The 21,160-nt window shown below is 45.0% G+C and overlaps 1 protein-coding gene across 3 annotated transcripts in view; it reads right to left on the reverse strand.

The window, feature by feature from the left end:
- Window positions 1-17,389, reverse strand: part of LOC142557118 (uncharacterized) — a 29,046-nt gene extending 11,657 nt beyond the window's left edge. For 2 of the 3 annotated variants that reach the window (XR_012822716.1, XM_075668734.1), the window contains exons 1-3: window positions 17,253-17,389; window positions 16,795-16,926; window positions 16,599-16,715 (exon numbers count right to left, since the gene is read on the reverse strand). Coding sequence is in view for 2 of the 3 variants with exons in the window: in XM_075668734.1 (XP_075524849.1) it covers window positions 16,599-16,715; window positions 16,795-16,926; window positions 17,253-17,295 (292 nt within the window). In the remaining variant the exon portion in view is untranslated. Of the gene's footprint in view, window positions 1-12,966; window positions 13,001-16,598; window positions 16,716-16,794; window positions 16,927-17,252 lie in introns of all 3 variants that reach the window. The other variant, XM_075668735.1, reaches the window with a different exon arrangement.
- Between the last annotated feature and the right edge of the window lie 3,771 nt (window positions 17,390-21,160).

Raw genomic sequence — 21,160 nt, forward strand, 5'->3', positions numbered from 1 at the left:
AATTATGACGATACTCCCAAATGTGAAATTATATGACCAATTGTATAAAGAAAAATTTCGAATTATAACGATACTCCCAAATGTGAAATTATAGCGCAGTTCTATACGTGTTTCCACTGACGTGTCAATATTTTGTATGATGGTTATATAGGTGCGAGGTCTATATTGCTAAGGGAACATGGAGTAGCCGAGCTGCCATGGACAATCTGTCTCGTGCAGCATATAGGAAACAGTGCGAAGTGTGGCGCGACTGCCTTGCTAATCGCGAAATCGTGAAAGGTAGCATGCGGGTGACGCATGGGCGCGATTCACAGGACCCGCCACACATTATCTCTACTCATGCACCACTGAACAATGCGTGTTGCACTGGCGCCATCTTGTAGCACATTGCACGTTGCCAACTTGCGGGAGAGCTCTCCGCAGGGACATCATCATCATCATCAGCCTGGTTAGGGCCACTGCCGGGCAAAGGCCTCTTCCATACTTCTCCAGTTATGTACTACTTGTGGCCATGTTGTCCCTGCAAACTTCTTAATCTCATCTGCCCACCTAACTTTCTGCCACACCCTGCTACGTTTCCCTTCCCTTGGAATGCAGTCCGTAACCCTTAATGACCATCGGTTATCCTCATTACATATCCTGCCCATGCCCATTTCTTTTTCTTGATTTCAACTAAGATGTCATTAACTCGCGTTTGGTCCCTCACCCAATCTGCTCTTTTCTTATCCCTTAACGTTACACCTATCCTTCTTTCCATTACTCGTTGCATTGTCCTCAATTTAAGTAGAACCCTTTTCGTAAGCCTCCAGGTTTCTGCCCCGTAGGTGAGTACTGGTAAGACAGTTATTATAGACTGTCTTGAGGGATAATGGCAACCTGCTGTTCATGATTTAACAATGCCTGCCAAACGCACCCCAGCCCATTCTCCTTCCGATTATTTCAGTCTCATGATCTGGATCCGCAGTCACTACCTGTTCCAAGATGTATTCCCTTACCACTTCCAGTGCTTCGCTACCTATCGTAAACTGCTGTTCTCTTCCAAGACGGTTAAACATTACTTTAGTTTTCTGCAGATTAATCTTTGGACCCACCCTTCTACTTTGCCTCTCCAGGTCAGTGAGCATGCATTCCAGTTGGTCCCCTGAGTTACTAGGCAAGGCAATATCATCAGCAAATCGCAAGTTACTAAGGTATTCTCCATTAACTTTTATCCCAAATTCTTCCCAATCCAGGTCTCTGAATACCTCATCTAAACACGCTCTGAATAGCATTGGAGAGATCGTATCTCCCAGCCCGACGCCCTTCTTTATTGGGATTTTGTTTCTTTATGGAGGACTAAGGTGGCTGTGGAGCCACTATAGATATCTTTCAGCATTTTTACATACGGCTCGTCTACACCCCGATTCCGTAAAGCCTCCATGACTGTTGAGGTATCAACTGAATCAAACGCTTTCTTGTAATCAATGAATACTATATATAACGGTTGGTTATATTCCGCACATTTCTCTATCACCTGATTGATAGTGTGAATATGGTCTATCGTTGAGTAGCCTTTACGGAATCCTGCCTGCTTTGGTTGACAGAAGTCTAAGGTGTTCCCGATTCTATTTGCGATTACCTTAGTAAATACTTTGTAGGTAGCGGACAGTAAGCTGATCGGTCTATAATTTTTCAAGTCTTTGCCATCCCCTTTCTTATGGATTAGGATTATGTTAGCGTTTTTCCAAGATTCCGGTACGCTCGAGGTCATGAGGCATTGCGCATACAGGGTGGCCAGTTTTTCTAGAACAATGTGCGCACCATCCTTCAACATATCTGTTACCTGATCCTCCCCAGCTGCCTTCCCCCTTTGCATAGCTCACAAGGCTTTCTTTACTTCTTCTGACGTTACTTGTGGGATTTCAAATTTCTCTAAACTATTCTCCCTTCCATTATCGTCGTGGGTGCCACTGGTACTGTATAAATCTCTATAGAACTCCTCAGCCACTTGAACTATCTCATCCATATTAGTAATGATATTGCCGGCTTTGTCTCTTAACGCATAAGTCTGACTTGACAATTCCTAGTTTCTTCACTGCTTTGAGGCTTCCTCCGCTCCCGAAAGAACGTTCAATTCTATCCATATTATACTTCCTTATGTCAGCTGTCCCATCCGAACACTTACCTATTCAGAAGCCGTTCTGAAGTTCTCCCAAAATGCCTTTATTATCTCCCCATGCTTGCAGATTTAATTTCACTGCCTGCATTGCCAGCCTGTATATTACTGATGTAATGGTCAACGGTCTATACAAAGTAACTATCTTTCTGCCCCTTACCTTTATAAATCAAATTGATTCATTCGCTTTTGAATTTTCGGCTTTCTTCCAGTTGAAATTCGTCAGCACCAGCTTCCTCTCCATCTGGTTCTCTTTCATGCTTTTTTTTCAAATATAACCTCGTCATTGCCTTGGAAAGATTCGGCTGTAATTTATTGCCGCTTGCCCTTCCGGTTTGTTTCCATCTTCGTCCAGGATATGTAGTATTGCTGTTGACTTCCTGCCTAATAATTTTACGTGGTCCCAAAATAATCTAGGTGCGGCTTTCTTATTCTCACGTATTTCTGACAACCAACATTCTATTTCACCATTTATTTTTGCTTGTGCAAGTATATAAAACCAGTTTTTTTCACCCTGTATATATCCAACTTGCCGTTTGCTTCGTCCCGAGGTAACTGCGCCTTCTTTGCCTGCCTGTGTTCTCCGGATGCTTTCTGTCATTCGACTATCGCTTTTCATATTTCCCTGTTCCACCAGCCTTTCAGTTTCTTTTTTCCTTTACAGTCAGTCAGTCAAGAACTTTATTGAAGCCCTGAGGAGTTTCAATCCGTTGGAGATCCCACGCGGAGTACTCCGGAAGAAACCGTAGGCGACGCCCAAGTCGGGACAGGAACGTGGTGACGCTCCGCCAGTTCTTGGGCCCTCTGGACGGCTTTGAGTTGTAGTTTGAGGTGCGGGCTTTTGAGGGCTTCTTCCCATTCGGGCTCACTGGAGAGAGGGTCCTTTGGTAACGCGGTACAGTGCCATAGCAAGTGCGAGAGTGAGCAATGAAGTTCTAGGCAGTCTGGGCAATTTGCTGGGATTTCTGAGTTATAGTGACTTAGTAGGCCTCGTGACAGATACGAGTCCGTTTGTAGCATTCGAAACGCGGCCGCCTGCGCGCGTTCGAGTTTGGCGTGTGGGAGCGGGAATTTGGTTCTGCCTTTGAACATGTTTCTCTTTCCGTATTTTTGTCATTATTACGCTTGGAAGCTCACTATATTCCCACTCTTGGCCATTTGTCAAGTTCTTCTTCGACTCTAGTGAGTATATTATTTGTTCAGTGCACAAATTTGCACTGGCCATATTGCACTCCTTGCTCTCTTCCCCACCTCCATATCACATATTCAGGATGATGCGTTTATTGTCACTTCCTATGCTCCTATACCCTTCCTCATCAATGACCATTTCTCTCAACTTACAAGTTCCTTCTGTCATCAGACAGCAATCAATGGTTGATAGCCGGTTTCGCACTTCCCACGTAATCTGCCCTTCACACTTAGGCCCTGTATTCGCTTAGACCCTGTATTATGTTGCTCACAGAGCTCTAGCGTTGACTTCTCGTTGTTATTGCTATAGTCATCTAAATCTTGTATGTGGGCATTTATATCACCTAATAGGATAATTCTGCCATCATTCCCGACCCCCTAATATCAGCGCTTATGCAGTCCATTAACTCGTAATTCTTCTCTGTGCAATTATTTCCGGTCCAAAAATATGTAACGCCCAGCCAAGTATTTTTTCCACTCATTAAGCCTGATAACCAAAGTGGTTCTTGAAATTTTGAATTTACTCTTTTCCATTTGGCTTCCTGATTGATAAGCATTCCGACTCTCTCTCCCTTTCTCTTTAACTTAGTTCTGTTGAACCTTTCCCAAACTATTCTCAATCCCTGGCAGTTCTTCCGGGTCTCTACGGTGCGTTTCTTCAGCCGCATAAGCTTTTTTTCTCTATTTGTTCTCCATTGAAGTGCTGCTCAATCTCTGCCCACTTTTAGTTTCTTCTGTAGCGCTGCATGTTTATGTAGCCTATTGCATGGCGAGCTTTCGTGCTTTCTTCTTTTTTCTGTGAATAATCCTGACGCTATTCTGAGGTTCCCTAAGGGGTCCTTCTTCCTTACTACCTACCATGGCTTCCTGAGCGCGCAATGGCCTCCTAAAGAAGCAACAGCGCGACCACCAAGCCGCCAGCCCACTTCTCGTGCCAGCCTGTAATTGAAGTGGATCCCGTTTCATTTAAAACCACCACACCTTCTCACATTTCCCTGTTTACTTCGTCAACCTCGAAGCCTTTCTCTCGGCTCATTTTCCATATTGCCTCATTAGCAGCCACTACGGCTCTTTGTACGAGACTGTCTCGCATGCGCATATCCAACATTGTGCACACTACGATATGCACACTACGATACGCACTTGAGGGGATAGCTCGCGCAAGTTGCTTACCCCCTTCGCCAAGAGCTGGGACATATTCTCGCATTCCTGTTTAGGATGCCATTTAGCCCACCTGGTACTACGACAAGGTTGTACACATAGGTATTTTCTGCAAGCTTCGCTTTTCCTCCCTTCATGACAGAACTCGGCGTTCACTCTGGAAATGTCCCTATGGCCACTATTTTATCGCCTTTCAGCCTCTCCACAATTTCTTCTGAGCACCTAGCTAGGCTTGAGTAGCCGGAGATAATCACCATTTCACTCTCTCCCACCTCTCCCTCCTCTGTTACCTTTTCCGCATGAGTCGCGCTCCTGCTTTGTGTGTAGCAGCCTCAAAGTAAGTGCTGCTCTTTCCAGCTACCTCCTCCTCACATTACGCGAATTCCCACATCCTTTGCTGATACTCCCTCTCCTGTCACGTTGGAGGAATACGTTCAATTGTCATGACCATTCTCATTCACAATGGTGGCCCTGTTTGACTTTTCCTCGGCTGCTTGAGGTCTGTCTTCCAGTACGCTCACATTCCATCATGCTCCCTATTTAGCTCATTTTTGAACTGTTCAACCTGTTTGACAAGCTCTTCCTGGGAAGCCTCCATTTTCTTCAGCCTAGCATCGACATCACAGTGTGCCGATTGACTCGATTCCCTCTCCATGCTCATCTGTCCCTTCACCTGCCTTGATGGGCTTACCGCACACTGCACGCATTCACGGCTTTGGCCGGATGGGGCCGATATGTTTTATTTGTTTGAAACAGCAAGCAGGAAGCTTATACACTTTTTTTTTTCAGTCTGCGTTTCACAAGGATTCATTCATTTGAAGAGAGAAAGGGTAAAAGTGATAAACTATAATTAGGCTGGCCTCAGAAGAAGCAACTGAAGTCGAAGGCAAGTCCCCAAGGCAACCAGTAAGTAAGCACTCCTAAGTAACAAGGCACCTACTAAAAAACGACAAAGAATGAAAGTGTCAAATTGAAGAGATCAGATAGAAATTGCGGAACTGTCAAAACAAATCAACAAGGAGAAACTAAGAGATATCAGAAATTATAATGTGAGAAAGACTGAAAAAGCAGTAAAAAAAATCGACGCAGCCTGAAAATAGTGAGAAGGAAACTAGGCATCGGACAAACCAAGATATGCCCTGAAAGACACACTGAGTAATATCATCAGCAATCTCTAAGACAGAGTAAAAGCATTCTATACTGACCTGTACAGTACCCAAAGCAGCCACGATACCTCCATTCAAAGTAGTAATGAGCAGATTAGAGAGGCTAAGGGGACTGCAAGACATGAAATGGGGAAAAGCAGCCGGAGAAGGTAGAATACCAGCAGATTTATTTAAACATGGTGAAGACCATGCTTTAAAAACTAGCCGCTCTTTATACAAGGTGTCTATCAACTGCAAGGGTCCCAGAAAAATGGAAGAATGCAAGCATTATACTAATCCACAAAAGGGAGACGTTAAAGAATGGAAAAATTATAGGCGCATTAGCTTACTCCCACTACTCTATAAAATATTCACAAAAATTATCTCCAATAGAATAAGGGCAACACTGGACTTTATAGTCGACCAAATGAACAGGCTGGCTTCAGGAAGGGACACTCTGCAATGGATCACATCTATGTCATTAAGGGGGGACGCGGCTCTTGAAACGGCAAAATATCTCAAAAAAGTCGATTTTTGGAAAAGCGCATTTTCGCTACGTTTATACATTCAAGAATCCCTCCGCGAAATCTAGAAGCCAAATTTAATCGGAAAATAATAAAAAATCGTGCTTAAAGGGGCCCGTGTGAACGCGAAATCAGCAAGATTTGGCCAAAAATGTTCAAGCTTCCCGCCGTCGCCATTTGCAAACGCGGTGGCCGCCATCTTGCGCTCGTTTTGAAGCTGTTTTGTTTGTGCGCATTTTGCGCCAGTTCAAAATGGCGTCGGTGAAGGGGAACCGACGCTATCGCGTCATTTCTGAAAGATGCGTCCGTGCCACCGATTGGCCAAAGCGCGCACACCCCCGCGCGCGCTCAACCGCTCTCGCGTTTGGCTACGTTTGTTTATCTCTGGTTTCATCGCGCCGCTGTCTATGTTGTCTACGTTTGTTCAGGCGCTTGCTTCGCGACGACGTTTGATAAGGTGTTCATTTCGCTGCCCAGATGGCTAGAAAAGATCGTCGTCTCAAGGCTACTACGCGTCAAGCGGCTGTGGAATGCGCGACGGAAGGCGGCTAGGCCTGTCATACTCGTGGAGTTGCCGGTTGCTGGTCTGCCTAGACATTCTACCGGATCGAGTTCTGAGCTGCAAACCGGCACGTCTAGCGTCAACACTTCGTCCGCCCACGCCACGCGTGTTGGCACACATCGTGCAGGCACCGTTTCCTTCACGACTGAAGAAAGTAGCGAGTGCGCAGCAATCGCCGGAGAACGTGCCTGGCGTCGCAGCCTGCAATGGAACGAAAGTTCAAGCTGCTGGGTGTCGACACGAGAGAGGACGTTAACGACAACGGAACTGAATTTGCAATCGTGGATTTATCCGTCCAAGAGTTCCTTGGACTCGTGCTGTGTCCCGGGTGCGGCTAGAAAGTGGTGATGTTTTCAAGGACCCCGCCAAGGAGTACGAGCTCAGCAATGTTCTGACCATGTTCTGTCGTCGCAATGCTGAGAGAGCAAAGGGAGAGCCTGAGCCTAGGCACCACAACTTGCCAGAACATGTGGCAGAAGCAATGCTGCCTGTATATACGCGGCTATCTGAAGAAAACCCTATACCAGAGATACCAGCAAGGCAAGACAAAATTCGAATGAGAGCCTTCACTCAGCGATTTGGAGTGTCTCAAAGGAACAGCATGCATCTCTCTTTGCTGTGCAAGCTGCTGTTGGGGAAGCCATCCTACGCTTCAACACTGGGAACCTGCTTGCTTCTACTGCAATTCTACAGCAGCTACACATGAATATTCCTGGCACTGCATATCAGCGAGCAAAGGAGAAAGACGGCCATCAAAGCGCTAAATCCAGCAAGAAGCCTATTTGAGCGCAAGGAAGCTGGTCAAAAAGCGGCATAAAGATAGGATGCATCCAGATTATGCCCCTGGTGAACTTCCTTGAGATTTTATTGGTATGTTCTGAATAGAGATGCTGCAGAATGTTTTTCCTTGATTTCTCAAAACAACAATTCTGACAGACTTGCAATTTTGGAGGTAAAATAGCTTCTATCCTATTTCAGCTATCAGCATAATTTATTTTTTTTTGCCAGAAAGAGAAATGTATGCAGTAAGCAATATGCACCTTTTCAAAGCAGTACTCTTCTCAAAAAGTTTTTGAAATGGGTCACATGCTTGACATGTCAAGATGGCATCTTTTCTCACAACTTTGATGAGCTCTAACTCTTGCTCAGATTAGCCTAGAACATTGATTAATACCTTATGACACTCCCTCAACATTCTAGATAGTCATTATGGGGGTCTCCTCCCGTACTCTTGGGACAAAGGAACGACAACACAGTAGTGCAAACAATCACAAGAGCATTTATTGCACCTTTCATAGATCAATGCCTGCTAGCCAAGTTGCTATACACAAAACATACCGATGGGCGTGCGACAAATCTAGAAGTCCGATTCACCGCGACCGGATAACAAGCGAATATGTTCGCCCCATGCTGGATCCCAACGCCTGGTCGTTCGCGCGTAGGGTCACGCGAGCGGTGGCACGCTCGAAGGCGGCCACACGAGATGGTCTCGCAAAAGCATGGATCGGCGCACGCGCGGGACGTCCGCCACGTTCGCCGCTCAAGACCAAGTGCCTTGTCTTTCGGCGTCCAAGTAACCCCGCCTATGGGCAGCGTTAACAGCGCAACACTCGCGCCATCTCTCGTACTGCGCCTCAACCACTCTGACCGCCGCGGGCGCCAGGCCACGCGAGCCGTCCGGGAAAACAACACATCAGGGGACGCATGAGAGTTGCGCATCCCCACAACTCAAATTACTGTGTTAGGGTTTTCTGTTTAGATGCTAATTTTTCTCCAAACAAAGGACCCAGCTTATACAATGCTTTAAGAGTATATCAGAAACTACTTATCCTATGGCAAAATTAATTATATTTTAAGAATCTGCATATTAAAATACACAAAGTGTGAAAATTTCGTTCAGATCTGTCCACAGATAAAAAGTATTTCAAGTGTAGCCTCCCCCCTTAATCAAATACAGTCGAACCCGTTTAGATCGAATTATTCTATATAGCAAACAATTTCTGGGCACGGTATAATTACAATGAGTATATATATAGCAAAAATTACCTTTACATCGAACAAAAATAGCACGGACTCCCTATATATCGAATGTCGAGCTGTGGAAAAGTGCCCCCAGATGTTGGCTTTCCCTCACGGTTGCGGGGAAACCCGACAGCGCGGCTCCATCCAACCGCTCTCCCTATTGTGACCACGCTGCTTCGGATGAGCCGTCGACACCCCCCTGCAAAAAATGATCCTGGCCCGCCCGAAACGCTTGCTCAGACAGCCAATCAGGGGCTCTTGTGCCCTCGGCGTGCAATATGGCGAAAGTGCGAGTTGTCTCGGTGCTTTTCTGGTCCATTGTGCGTGTGCTTTGTGGGCCTTCTCCCATAGTGTTACCGTGATGAAGCGGCAGAATTTGCCTTTTGTCGTGAAGCTCAAAATCATAAATCAGATCTAACGCGGTAAGTCTGATGTGTCCCCGCAGCGTGAATGATTCCGAGGAACACTCTCAGGACGATCATGAAGAATAATGGGGAAATTAGGGCTAAACTGGCCACGTAAATATCTTGGAAAGCATCTACAGAGATTCCCCAGCTACCTTAATTCTCCACAAGTAGGAAGATACCTATAAAAAAGGGGGTCAGACAAGGAGACAGTCTCTCCAATGCTATTCACTGCATGCTTGGAAGTATCCAAGCTATTAAATTGGGAAGGCTTAGGAGTAAGGATCAACGGCGAATATCTGAGCAACCTTAGATTTGCAGATGACATTGTCCTGTTCAGTAACACCGGGGATGAGTTGCATCAAATGATTGAGGGCCTGAACAGAGAGAGTAAAAGAGTGGGATTGAATGTTAATATGCAGAAGACAAAGGTAATTATCAATAGCCGAGCAAGGAAACAAGAGTTCAAGATCGCCAGTCAGTCTCTAGGGTCTGTGAAGGAGCCCATTTACCATAGGTCAATTACTCACAGGGGACCTTAATCATGAGACTTAAATTTAGAGAAGGATAAAAATGGGTTGGAGTGCATAAGGCAGACATTGTCAGGCCCTGACTGGAAGCTCACCATTATTAAATAGAAAGGTGTAATATCAATGCATTCTCCCTGTGGCGACATATGGGGGCAAAAACATGGAGACGGACAAAGAAGGTGAAAACAAGTTAAGGACGGCGAAAAGAGCAATGGAACGGAGAATGTTAGACGTAACATTAAGAGACGTGAAGAGGGCGGTGTGGATCATAGAGCAAACAGGGATACCCGATATTCTAATTGACATTAAGAGAAAGAAATGGAGCTGGGCAGGTCATGTAATATGTAAGTTAGATAACCAGTGGGCAATTAGGTTTACAGAATGGGTGCCAAGAGAAGGGAAGCACAGCCAAGGATGGCAGAAGACTAGGTGGCGTGGTGAAATCAAGAAATTCACAGGCGCTAGTTGGAGTCAATTGGCGGAGGACAGGAGTAATTGTAGATGGCAGGGAGAGGCCTTCATCTTGCAGTGGACGTAAAATAGGCTGATGATGATTCGCAAGACCTACTGACGAAAAAATATATGAGCAAATGCACACATGACAGATACATACTGCTTGAAGAACAAGAAAAATGTTTGTTCTCCAAGGGAACCGTACAATAACATAGTAGAATAAGTCGACACTACGGCCTTGATGTACACGCAGTCACCGAGCGGCAGTAAAAATAGATAAAATGAAGTAAGCAAGAGAAAGAAAGGGAGTCATTCCTAAGGCATAAACAAACGCCATTTGAGCGGTCTGATCATAAACAGCAGCACACGGAGCAGTACGAACGCACCCGCCAAACAATCTCCAGCAGTTTCCAATGACGCAACCTTGATATGCAGCATAATCCACTTCGATCGCAGTGCCACCACAGTATTTTTCGTCGTCGCGTGCCTCACTGCAAAGTTGCGGCGCCCCAGCCGCTCGTCCCACTCAACCGCATTCTAGTACACTCTGATGATGATGCCACGCAACCGTCGTACCAACCTACAGGCTCGAGCTGCATAGCATCATCCACGTCAAAATCACAGAAGTGCACGTAGAAAATGCGGAAACTTTGCGGGGCCTACAATGCAAGTCTAAAGTACAAATTTTATGGACGTTCCAAGGACATCTAAACCTTTGTGCAAAGCATATCTGAAGTACTGTTCTTTAGAGACGTTCTATGGGCATTCAAAATTTTGTCCCCTGCACGTCTACTGAAAGAACTAAATGGATGTTCACTGGACATCCAAAACTGATGCCATTGTACATCCCTTAGACGTATGGGCATGCAAAGGATGTCCATAGGACATCTCATTTCTTGCTGGGTGTATGGATCAAGTCCACTACAGGTACTGGGTATTTGTGGCTATCTGGGTGCGAGGAATCTGCGAGGGCCGCAGTTGGCGTTGTTCATTCACATTTCGGAGGGTGGGGTGGCATAGAGCTATGGGCATAGCCCATCTGTGTTCAAAGGGGTTGAAAGTAGACAAGAGAGCCGCGCGGTGATTGGTGGATAATGAGCGCGCAGCAGCTGTTGGAGCTGCAGCCCATCATGCAGCGGCACGAATTTCTCGTTTTCTTTTTTTCTTTTCAAGGATTTCGCATTTCACTACCTTTCGCCTACATACAAAAGCTGACATGCAGCAGCTTCTCATTGTTATAACCAATATATATAGTTAAAACCAGTATTGTTACAAGTGGTATCGACTGTATTGCTGGCATTCACTCAGCTCTAGTACAAATGAAGTCGTCTTGAGGCATTGCGGAAAATGGGTCGCAAGTTTTTCAAGCATGATAGCTCCTCCATGTTTGACTACTCTGACCTATTCCATCTTCTGCTGCTTTTCCCCGGGTAATGTCTCGCAAGGCCCTTTTAATTTCATTGTCATTTATAAAAGGAGCCTCTCTATCCTGTTCATCACTACTTTAATTGAAGGTGGCAAGGCTGCCTTAAGAACTGTCATGTCAGTATACAATTTTTCTGTTGGTTTTATTATATCATCAATATTTCTGATAACATTTTACCGCATACTTTCCAGTGCATACATGTTAACTTGTCCTATGCCATGTTTTCTTCCCATCGATTTCATGCTGTGGCCATTTTTTACTGCTTCCTTAATCTTTTTCACATTACGATTTCGAATATCACTTTTTTTGTTGATGAATTTAGCAGTTCCTCAAATTTAATCTGATCTCTTGGAGTTAACTACTTTCATGCTTTGTCATTCCTTTATTAGGTCCTTTCTTGCTTCAGAGGCCGAACCTACTGGCCTTCTTGTTCCCTTACCTACCACTTCATTTACTGCTTCTGAAGTCAGCCTAGTTATGGTTTCATTCATTAGCTTCACCGTCCTGTTCTGAAGATGCACATTTGTTATCAACAGTCTCAATTCGTGTGCTTTTACCATTACTGAATATAGGCTGGCCTTTTTCTTGATTGATGTTACTCTTTGTGTTCAAATGAGCAAAATTTTAGACCACACACCTGTGGTTACTGCCCCACCCCCTTTAGCTTACTCAACATTTCTGCACCCTGCACTATGCTGGCATTGGCAGAGTGTATGAAATATATTTCATTCGTTCTACCAACACCTCTCCTGTAGTGTTCCAATAACCCATTCCGAATGACAGTTAGTAGCCAACTTGGGTCGCATAACATAAGAAGATAGACAAAAAGTGCCTGAAGTATGCCAATAATGCCAATAGTGGGCACTTATCACTTGTACCAGTTTCTCAGTGGCTAAAGACCGCTGCTAGTTCACACTAATCTGTGCAGCATATCACTACTGTGTAGTGGCCTACTTGCCTGGACTTTCCACAAACCGACAGACACCGCTTACCATAAATTTGCATATAGCTGTTGCGTTCGAAGTTTTCAGTTTTTTGTAGTGGCAAATAGCATGTTTGGGGGCCCAAAAAGTGCCCGATTGAGGCCCAGGCTCAACCCAAGCCCGAAAATCATAGCCAGGAACCCGAGTCAAGAACTACTTGACCAACTCGAGCGCAGACTATGGCTAGGATGTCTCGGCTTTTGAGCCAGTCCACTCCCGTGCATTGTTCTAGTACATACATTCGCATTATATTGATACCCTTCAGCACAAGCAGGAGTAGCAGAACGCCACAAAACAGGTTCAGCCTCAAACTACTTATATTAGAAATAAAAAACGTGTGAAGATACTTTCTTTATCATTTTCTTCTTCAAGTAGAACTAAAACATCTTGAATCATGAAATGATGTAGCTTACCAATTTCGGCTGCATCAAATTTTTGTTCATCCATCTGCAGCAAAACAAACAAAGGCCATTAATATTTAGCACAACAATTGTGAGCCATATGTCGGCAGTTTTTAGAAACCTTTGTTCCCTCCTTGTCGCTTCTAATTAAAAAGAAATTACATAGTAAGTGTGATATAGGTTGTCTCCTCCCCCCCCCCCCCAACATCAGTTATTCTAAGAAAAAAATCAAAGCCCAAGCACTCACTCCATACAGATGGTTAACCAGTGAAGCTGAAACGTGCAGGCCTGGTTATCACTGGATTAATTCCGGCAGTTCATCAAACGACTGCTTGGTAGGTTGCCAGATTCTCGGTACGAAGCTGCTCCTTGCGCTCGGCTGCACAAGCCTGTTGAGCGCGGTCAGCAGCATCAGCCCGACGTATGGAAACATTGGACTTCGGTTAATCAAGGGATCCAACTGGCTTCAGGGAGGGATACTCTTCAATGGATCAGCATACCATTTCAAGATGCATGTTCATTCATTGACCCACGAGTTATTCAAACCTATCATTTCACACAACTACTACTGGAGTCGTGGCACATTCAGAATACGGGGAATAACATAAACCGCGTGAAGGGCAACCTACCCTCGGTGTATGTCCATGGCCTTGGCGACATGACGAAAAGAAGAAAAGGACGCACAGCTAGGTAGACTCCCGCCTGTTTCACCAACACAAAAACGTCGGCGCGACCCTGTAACCCCCCCCCCCCCCGCCTCCCATCAAGGGCACCCTCGCGAGCACTCCCGCCAGCACCGGTCATCCCAGCACCATGGAAGCCGTCAACAACGCCCCCCCTTTCCTTTTGTTTTCCCCCACCTTTCCGTCTGTGAAGTGTCTCCCCACCACCCGTGCTCCCCCCTCCTTTCTTCAAAAAAGACGCTTTAAAAGCGGCTCACCGCCACCCCCCGAAAAACAACCCCTGAAGAAGGAGCCGAATGGGCTTCGAAACGTCGGGCTAATAAAATTCAGTTATTTGGTTGGAGTCAGTCTCAAGTCCTAAGAGATACGGCATGAGAGAGGAAGATACCCTCAGGCTGGTCAACAGCCTGGTGGTCAGCCGGGTCACATACTCCCTGCCGTACCATGTAACCATCAAAGCCGAAAGAGAACAAGCCGAAGCAATCCTTCGGAAGGCATACAAAACAGCCCTTCATCTCCCAAGAAACACATCCAATGACAAGCTGATGCAACTGGGAATCAGCAACACGTTTGAAGAACTAAAAGAATGCCAGCTCAAGGCACAAGCGCGAAGGCTCAGTAACACAACAGGAAGGGCGCTCCTGACCAAGTTGGGTTGGGAAATAGAAAAACCGCAAAGTTGTAGGGCAATAATACCGGACCTGCTAAGGAAGAAACTACGTATACAACCTGTCCCCCGCAATATGGACCCCAATCTCCATACCAGCAGGCGACAGGCTCGGGCAGAATTCTACGAAAGAACGATGGGGCAGAGAGACAACACATTCTACACAGATGCTTCTCTCTATCCAAAAGAACACAGAAAACACGCAGTAGCGGTAGTAGCTAATAACAAAAGCAAACTAACCACGAGTCTCACGGCAGCGGTATCAGACATAACCGAAGCAGAGGAAATAGCTGTTGCACTGGCAGCAGAGGAAGGATACAGGATAGGAAAATCCCTCAACATCCTAACAGACTCACAAGAGGCGTGCCGAAACTATATCAGCGGTAGAATAAGCAGCACGGCACTCAAGATCCTTAGTAGAGCACCGCTCTATGAAGGACAACCTACACACAACATAATCTGGATACCAAGCCACGCAGGGATTCAGGGCAATGAAGGGGCGGACAGCTTAGCTCGAGGCTTCACCATCCGAGCGGGCACCTCAGTCCCCCCGGGAGAGCCTCAGATTGCTTGCGGGGACAGTTATTTAGAGCTGCTAAACCTATATCCTCGTGAGACCCGAGTGACGAATTTTTACATGTAGATCAGGAAAATGCATTCATTAGACCACTGAAGCTATCTTATCACTATAAAAAAGTTTTATTGATGTACGATTTTTGGTTCGCTTACCAAAGCATGTGCAATATATTACACATTGGGATCCAGTGGATGAAAAAAACAATATCATGAGAGAATATGGGTAATGAGCATAGAAGGCTTTTCTTGTACCCTGCAGTGTTATTTCTAGGTATGAAACTGTTTAAAACAGTTTCTTGAAGTTATACAAAGAAAAATGTCACAGCGAGTGCAACGAAACTTCGTGCGTTCACTACACAAGGGGTTACGGCATCTCGATGCGGACTTTTGGGATGAAAGTTCAGGCATGTGTGTTGCTCCGGCTGTCCGGAAAGAGGCGGGAGGCAACGGTGTTATCTTACTGGCAGGGCGCTTCGGTGGCGGCTCATCATCGTCTTCGCCCACATCCAATTCTGCTCTCAGCAAATGATGAGCAATTAAAAGTTTGAAGTCGAGTAGACTAAGCGTGTTCTTGCTTGCAATTCGCAGGAGTTGACAGTCTTCTTTATACTGCAACCATGCATTAACTACGGTCACGTCCGCAAGAAAAGAAAGAGCACGAACAGTCCAGCGCGTTGTCCTTGCCTTGCTTGGGTAGAGACTCACCATTCTATCACAGAGGTCAACGCCTCCCATATTCTTATTGTACTCTTCGACGATAGCCGGCTGAGATACATCCTTATAGACTCTTTCCTTCTTGCACCATCTTTTGCATTCTCCTACTGGCTCCTCACCAATGTGTGAAGAAGCGAACGTAATGGTCTTGTTGTCAACCCACTTAACGAGGCAAATGCCATCAGGCACATTTACGGTTTGGCAAAAAGATCCCCGGCCTTTCTTCACCAAAGCTTTGTCATCAGGTAGCTTGGAATCCTTTGGTAGGCGATTCTTCATTATTGTGCCAGTTCCACGCAGGCCTTGGCTCGAGAGGTGCCGAAGCAGCGGTGCACTAGTGAAGTAGCGGTCAAAAAATGAAGAACTGCCTGTTGGCATGGACTTTGACAACCGAAGCACAGCACAAGCACCAACACCCAGCTCAGATCTGTTGGCTGTGAGCGCAGACTTTCCCTGATATATTTCGAAGTCCAGAACCATTCCACTTGGGCTGGAGAGCACAAAATTCTTCAGACCTGTTGGATGAGGTTTATCAGGGACGTGTACCAGTGTCGTTCTGCCTGTAAATGGTATTATTTGCTCGTCTATGCTTGCTGACGGGCTTCTTGGCAGCTGGAGGCAAGCCGTCCTTATCATTTCAATGAACGGTCTCAATCTCCACAGCCGGTCGGCTTTCTTTTTCTCGTCACTGATTTCCAAGTCATTGACAACTTTTATGTTTTTTCGCAACAAGAAGAAGCGGTCACGAGTCAGAACATCAGCAATAGCAGCAACTCGTGTTTGCCTAGCCCAATAAAGTCGGATCTGTGGGTATCCCAAGCAACTCATCATAAACGTTGCCCCTATGAAATTTTTCATTTCAGCAGCGTTGCTATTCAGCAGAGTCCCTTTTCTTTGAGGATAGCCCACCTCAGTCATTTCATGCATGTTTCGGTAAAACTCTTCTGAAAAATATTGCTTGAAATAGTCCAGAGCATTCCAATTGGTTCTAGAATCGGGCTCACCATCTGGCGTATCCGGAATATCAGGCAGTGATGACACAAACGGAGCATGCCTCCAAGGAGGGAATTTCCCCATACTTGTTGATGGCTCGCTGTCGGAATCTTGCTCGTCCGAGTCGTCTTAAAAGAAGAAAAGAAAATCAGACTTAAGTCCCGCATCTTGTATTAATATCATAAAGGCTTGTATTAGGAAACTCACCTGAAGAGGAAACATCTGGTTGTGGTACTTGTATAGATGTTTCGTTCAACTCATCATCAGACAAGTCGAGATCCGAGTTATCCTGGGAGGCAATGGCCTCCAATATCGCTTCTGCCTTGCTCAGACTCAACCCTGGCACGGGTCAAAGAAAGCCGAAATTACAAACATTGCTTACATATCAACTGGCAATAACTTTTTGAATAAAATTTAACGTCAACATAACGTCCACCCGCGCAGAAAAGCACCTACGGTGAACAGACTGAAAACAGCCCCACGTGTTGTAGGTCAGTCCCAATGTGCAATACAATGCACACAAACAAATTCACCGTCGCCACGGACAAAATACGCGCTTGCCTGAAGAGAAACCATGCACAACATGATCCTTGTACATTCCTGAACCTCTTCATCGCAAAATTCAGAACATTTAGCAACGTGGTAAGTAAATAGGAGCAGCTTACTTGGGCGCGTCGAATAAAACGTCTTCGTCGGGATGGACGCCATTTTCAAACTGGCCCAACAAGCGCTCCGCGCAATTGACTTCTCTCGTTCTTGGCTAGATGGCAGCACATGTCTGTGCAATACATTGCACAGAAGGTTTAGCCTGTTTCACATGATGCGATTTTTTTCGTCGCACCGGAAGTACGATTTTTAAATCGCAGTCGCAGTGCCGACCCCCCGATTTTCGGCTGCGACCAACCGATTGGTCGCGTCGCACCGTCGCACCGATCGCTGCGATTTTCCGTCGAAATTGCGCGGAGAGCTGTCAACGGAGCTATTTCGCCGGTTTGTTTTGGAAAATGGCGTCTCGTACGATAAGTGCAACGCGCGGAGACGTGGATCGTCGAATTCGGTACGTACGCGAAGGGAGAATAAAAAAACTTGTACCGCAGATTGCATTCTCCGATTGCTATGCGTTTGTTGACACGCTACACAGCAAATGAAGTGCATTTTCACGTTTGCTTCGTACGCCTTTGCGAGTTGTCAGTGCTAGGAGGTGTTCGATCCCCAGCAGACGACGAGGTCGTCACAATGTTCTTTTGTAAAATCGCGCTTACGGAGCAGCTTGAATTATTTCAACCTCGGCAAGGGCAAATGACAAGACAGCAAAGTACCCGAAGTTTCAACGTTGCGCTGAACGCGGTACCGTTCAGTTGCATTTTCTTGTCGGTTTTCAAGCATGAATTTCCCGATACATCATGAAAGCTTATCTTGCCTCTTATTAAATTTGACAGAGCAAAAGTGTAGGCTATCGTAATGAATTTGCTACGATAGCATTAAATCCGTGGTTTGAATAAGATATTACATGCACGTTAAGTTGCACCTCTTCTCTGGATAATTTTTTTTTCTTGCACAGAAACCAATAAACATAGACTATGTTGCGGACTTTGTATCCTTACTGCATCTGTATGAACACTTGCTCTGCAAGGTAATTAACTGTACAGCTAGTAGATTAATTAAATTGCTTGCTATAGTGGCAAAGTGACGACGTACCCACCTGCACAATTATGTAGAGCTCGTGCAACAATGCGAAAAGCAGGCAAACGGCCTGTTCTTGTGGGGATAAACCAGTATAAAACGACACGCTGAAGAAAAGTAAATCAAAACTGTGCAGTGAAGTCAGCCAGTACAAGCAGTTCTTGCATGTTCACAGCTGATCAAGTGTGCAGAAACATTCATGCCTTACATGTTTCTAGCAAGTTTCTAATAAGTTTGTGATCACATATATTAGTGTGTAAACCCATATAACGATATCCGCTGCGATTACTATCTTTATAAGTAATGAAATACCATGCTACTTGCAAGAACATACATCACCCGAGGATTTTAGAACAAATTTCTGCATTTCAACTATACACAATATGTTGTTTATTCAATAAAAGATTACAAACTGGGCTTTTCTTGCAATGACTAACTTATTCCAAACTTTACTTGCATATAGGGAAGAAAAAAAATTATAGACAGAAATATTGTTCTTCAATTTGTTCACCTGCCACTGTGGCTATAGCAATCTGCTGCTAACACAAGGCGAGGGGTTGATTTGCCAGCCATGGAAGTCGCATTTCGATGGGAGTCGTAGGTGAGAAAAACTCTTGCACTTAGGTTTAGTTCACCTTTTATTGAACCCTTACACTTCAAAATGCTATTGCATAGGGGGCATGCTTATGCAAAATCTAACACCAATAGAAAGCAAAGGGCAGAATTGTAAAACAACCATCTTTCGTGATAATTCGAGTGTGTAAATATTCATTGCATCAATATGTATTGTTCAACAGCACTGCACAAATAAGCATGATCAGGTATAGCAAGTACTCTGTCAGGAAGCTGGTTCTACAGATGTATAAATGTCAAGGCATGAATGCTCATACTACGTCGCACACATAGCACAAAAAAAACCTTTTTCAAGAGTTGTCCCTTCTGGCAGATATGAGTGGGCCATAAGCAGCAGAAACTTTATTGCAGGACATTGTGTAATACCGCTTATGAAAGAATGAAGAGAGTGAAGAGGCTTTTAACAGCAGTAGCTCATGCTGCTCTAATAAGAGGAATGATGAGCAAAAACATTTCTGGTAGAGCACTTAAACAGTAACTTTCTGAAAGACAGAAAATTCAAGGTGAGAGTTGGAGGTACATCAGGCCCACGCACACCAACAACACAGGCATACTACAAGAAACACTACAGCCTATGGTGTATTACAGTCTATGGGAAAGCTATCTTGTACAGAAATCAAGAATGATGCAAAAAGCCCTCGACAACACGGCAGACTTTCTTGGCCAGTCTGGCCTCTCGCTTTCTGATAAGTCAGCTCATATCGACGTCGGAAAAAAAAGAAAGACTAGAATCAAGAACTACCCTAGATTGCACATTGTGATCCACATAGCTGGACAAATACGCCCGCAAGTCAACATCCACAAATCCTCAGCTAGTGTAAGCCCATGACGGCAGAGCCAGCACGTGGGTGAAACAATTATGCAATGCCTGGACGCAACTTCCACACCTGGTGAAGAGAATAATCTCGAAATAATGGGGGTGGACGAGTGGATACTATAGAAAATCGCAGATGCTGTGCTTGTGTCCAAGGTGTGGTACGGTATGCATTACCAGCAGCACACAAAAAAGACAACTCATCGAATACAGGCATCGGGTAGTAATAACAGGTCTTTCCGATTGTACCATGCTTGAAGACCTCTATGAGAAAGAGCTAACGAACAAGCACCTAGACAGAGTAGAGTTGCAGCCTGCAGCGCAAATTCTTTGTCTCAAGAGCTCAGAACCTTGTCCCAAGATACTATGCCAGCTAGCATATGAGATGCAAAGACGACTACCCCTCCCTTCAGAAACACAACCTCGGGAGTACCTGAACTTGAAACATAACAGGCCCGTACCGTGGAATATGGGGGCAAACAATTAGGCCAGGAGACTGTATGCAACTGCCAAACACACAGAGGAGGTTGCTAATGATGAAGATGCAAGCAAACATAAGGCACATATAGTACACTGATCTGGCAATAGCAGTGTAACAGTAGTATGACACTACATAAACTTAAAGCCCATATAACGTTTCGACAAGTGGACTTGTCTTCTTCAAGGTCCACGTGTGGAAACGTTGGCTTCTACTTTCACCTTGTTCTCATGTTGCTCATCGTCTTGAATTTCCATCTCCTGCCTTCCCCGAGTTTTCCCCAGAAAAAGAAAGACATCTTTGAAGGATAGATAAGAATTGGTGCTTGATGCAGCCAAACATAAATAAATATTTATTACAGTAAATATTTATTACAAAAAAATCATAATTGCCAATCCTGCATGCCGGCACCTTTCAAGGAACACTGTTGTTATTCCAATAGACAGACTGACAGCTTGCTTATGCAAGCACATTCTTCCAGTTCCATGCCATTGGGAAAAAAATGAGTTTCCTGGAAGGTAGCCACATGCACACTTGGTGATCACAATGTTTTTTTCCCCTGGACTTGTATATCTATATGTATTTCCTCCTTTTCCCACTTTTATGTTTGCTTTCATCAAGCACTAGTCTTTATCAGGTTTTATTGCTGTACTACTTTGTGGTAACCTTTATAGATCACTGCATTTTCACAATAAACCTTTTAATTAGAAGTTAGCATAGCCTGTTCTTACTGCTTCACACTGTACATTCTTGCTACATTGGCCAAATAAAAGATTTCATAAGGTATCATGAGGGCCATTAAAGTGACTTGTTGCAGTCTAAAAAAAAAAAAAGAATAGCCTGGCTGCAAATGGCACCAGAGAACACATAGGACAAACAAGAAAACCGAGATGATCTAACAACCAAAAGTTTAATGTACACACTGAGTAAATGCTCGCTGACAAGCAATAGACTGAACATACACA

The sequence above is a fragment of the Dermacentor variabilis genome, chromosome 9 (assembly GCF_050947875.1).
Source record: "Dermacentor variabilis isolate Ectoservices chromosome 9, ASM5094787v1, whole genome shotgun sequence".
In the NCBI taxonomy this organism is placed as follows: Eukaryota; Metazoa; Arthropoda; class Arachnida; order Ixodida; family Ixodidae; genus Dermacentor; species Dermacentor variabilis.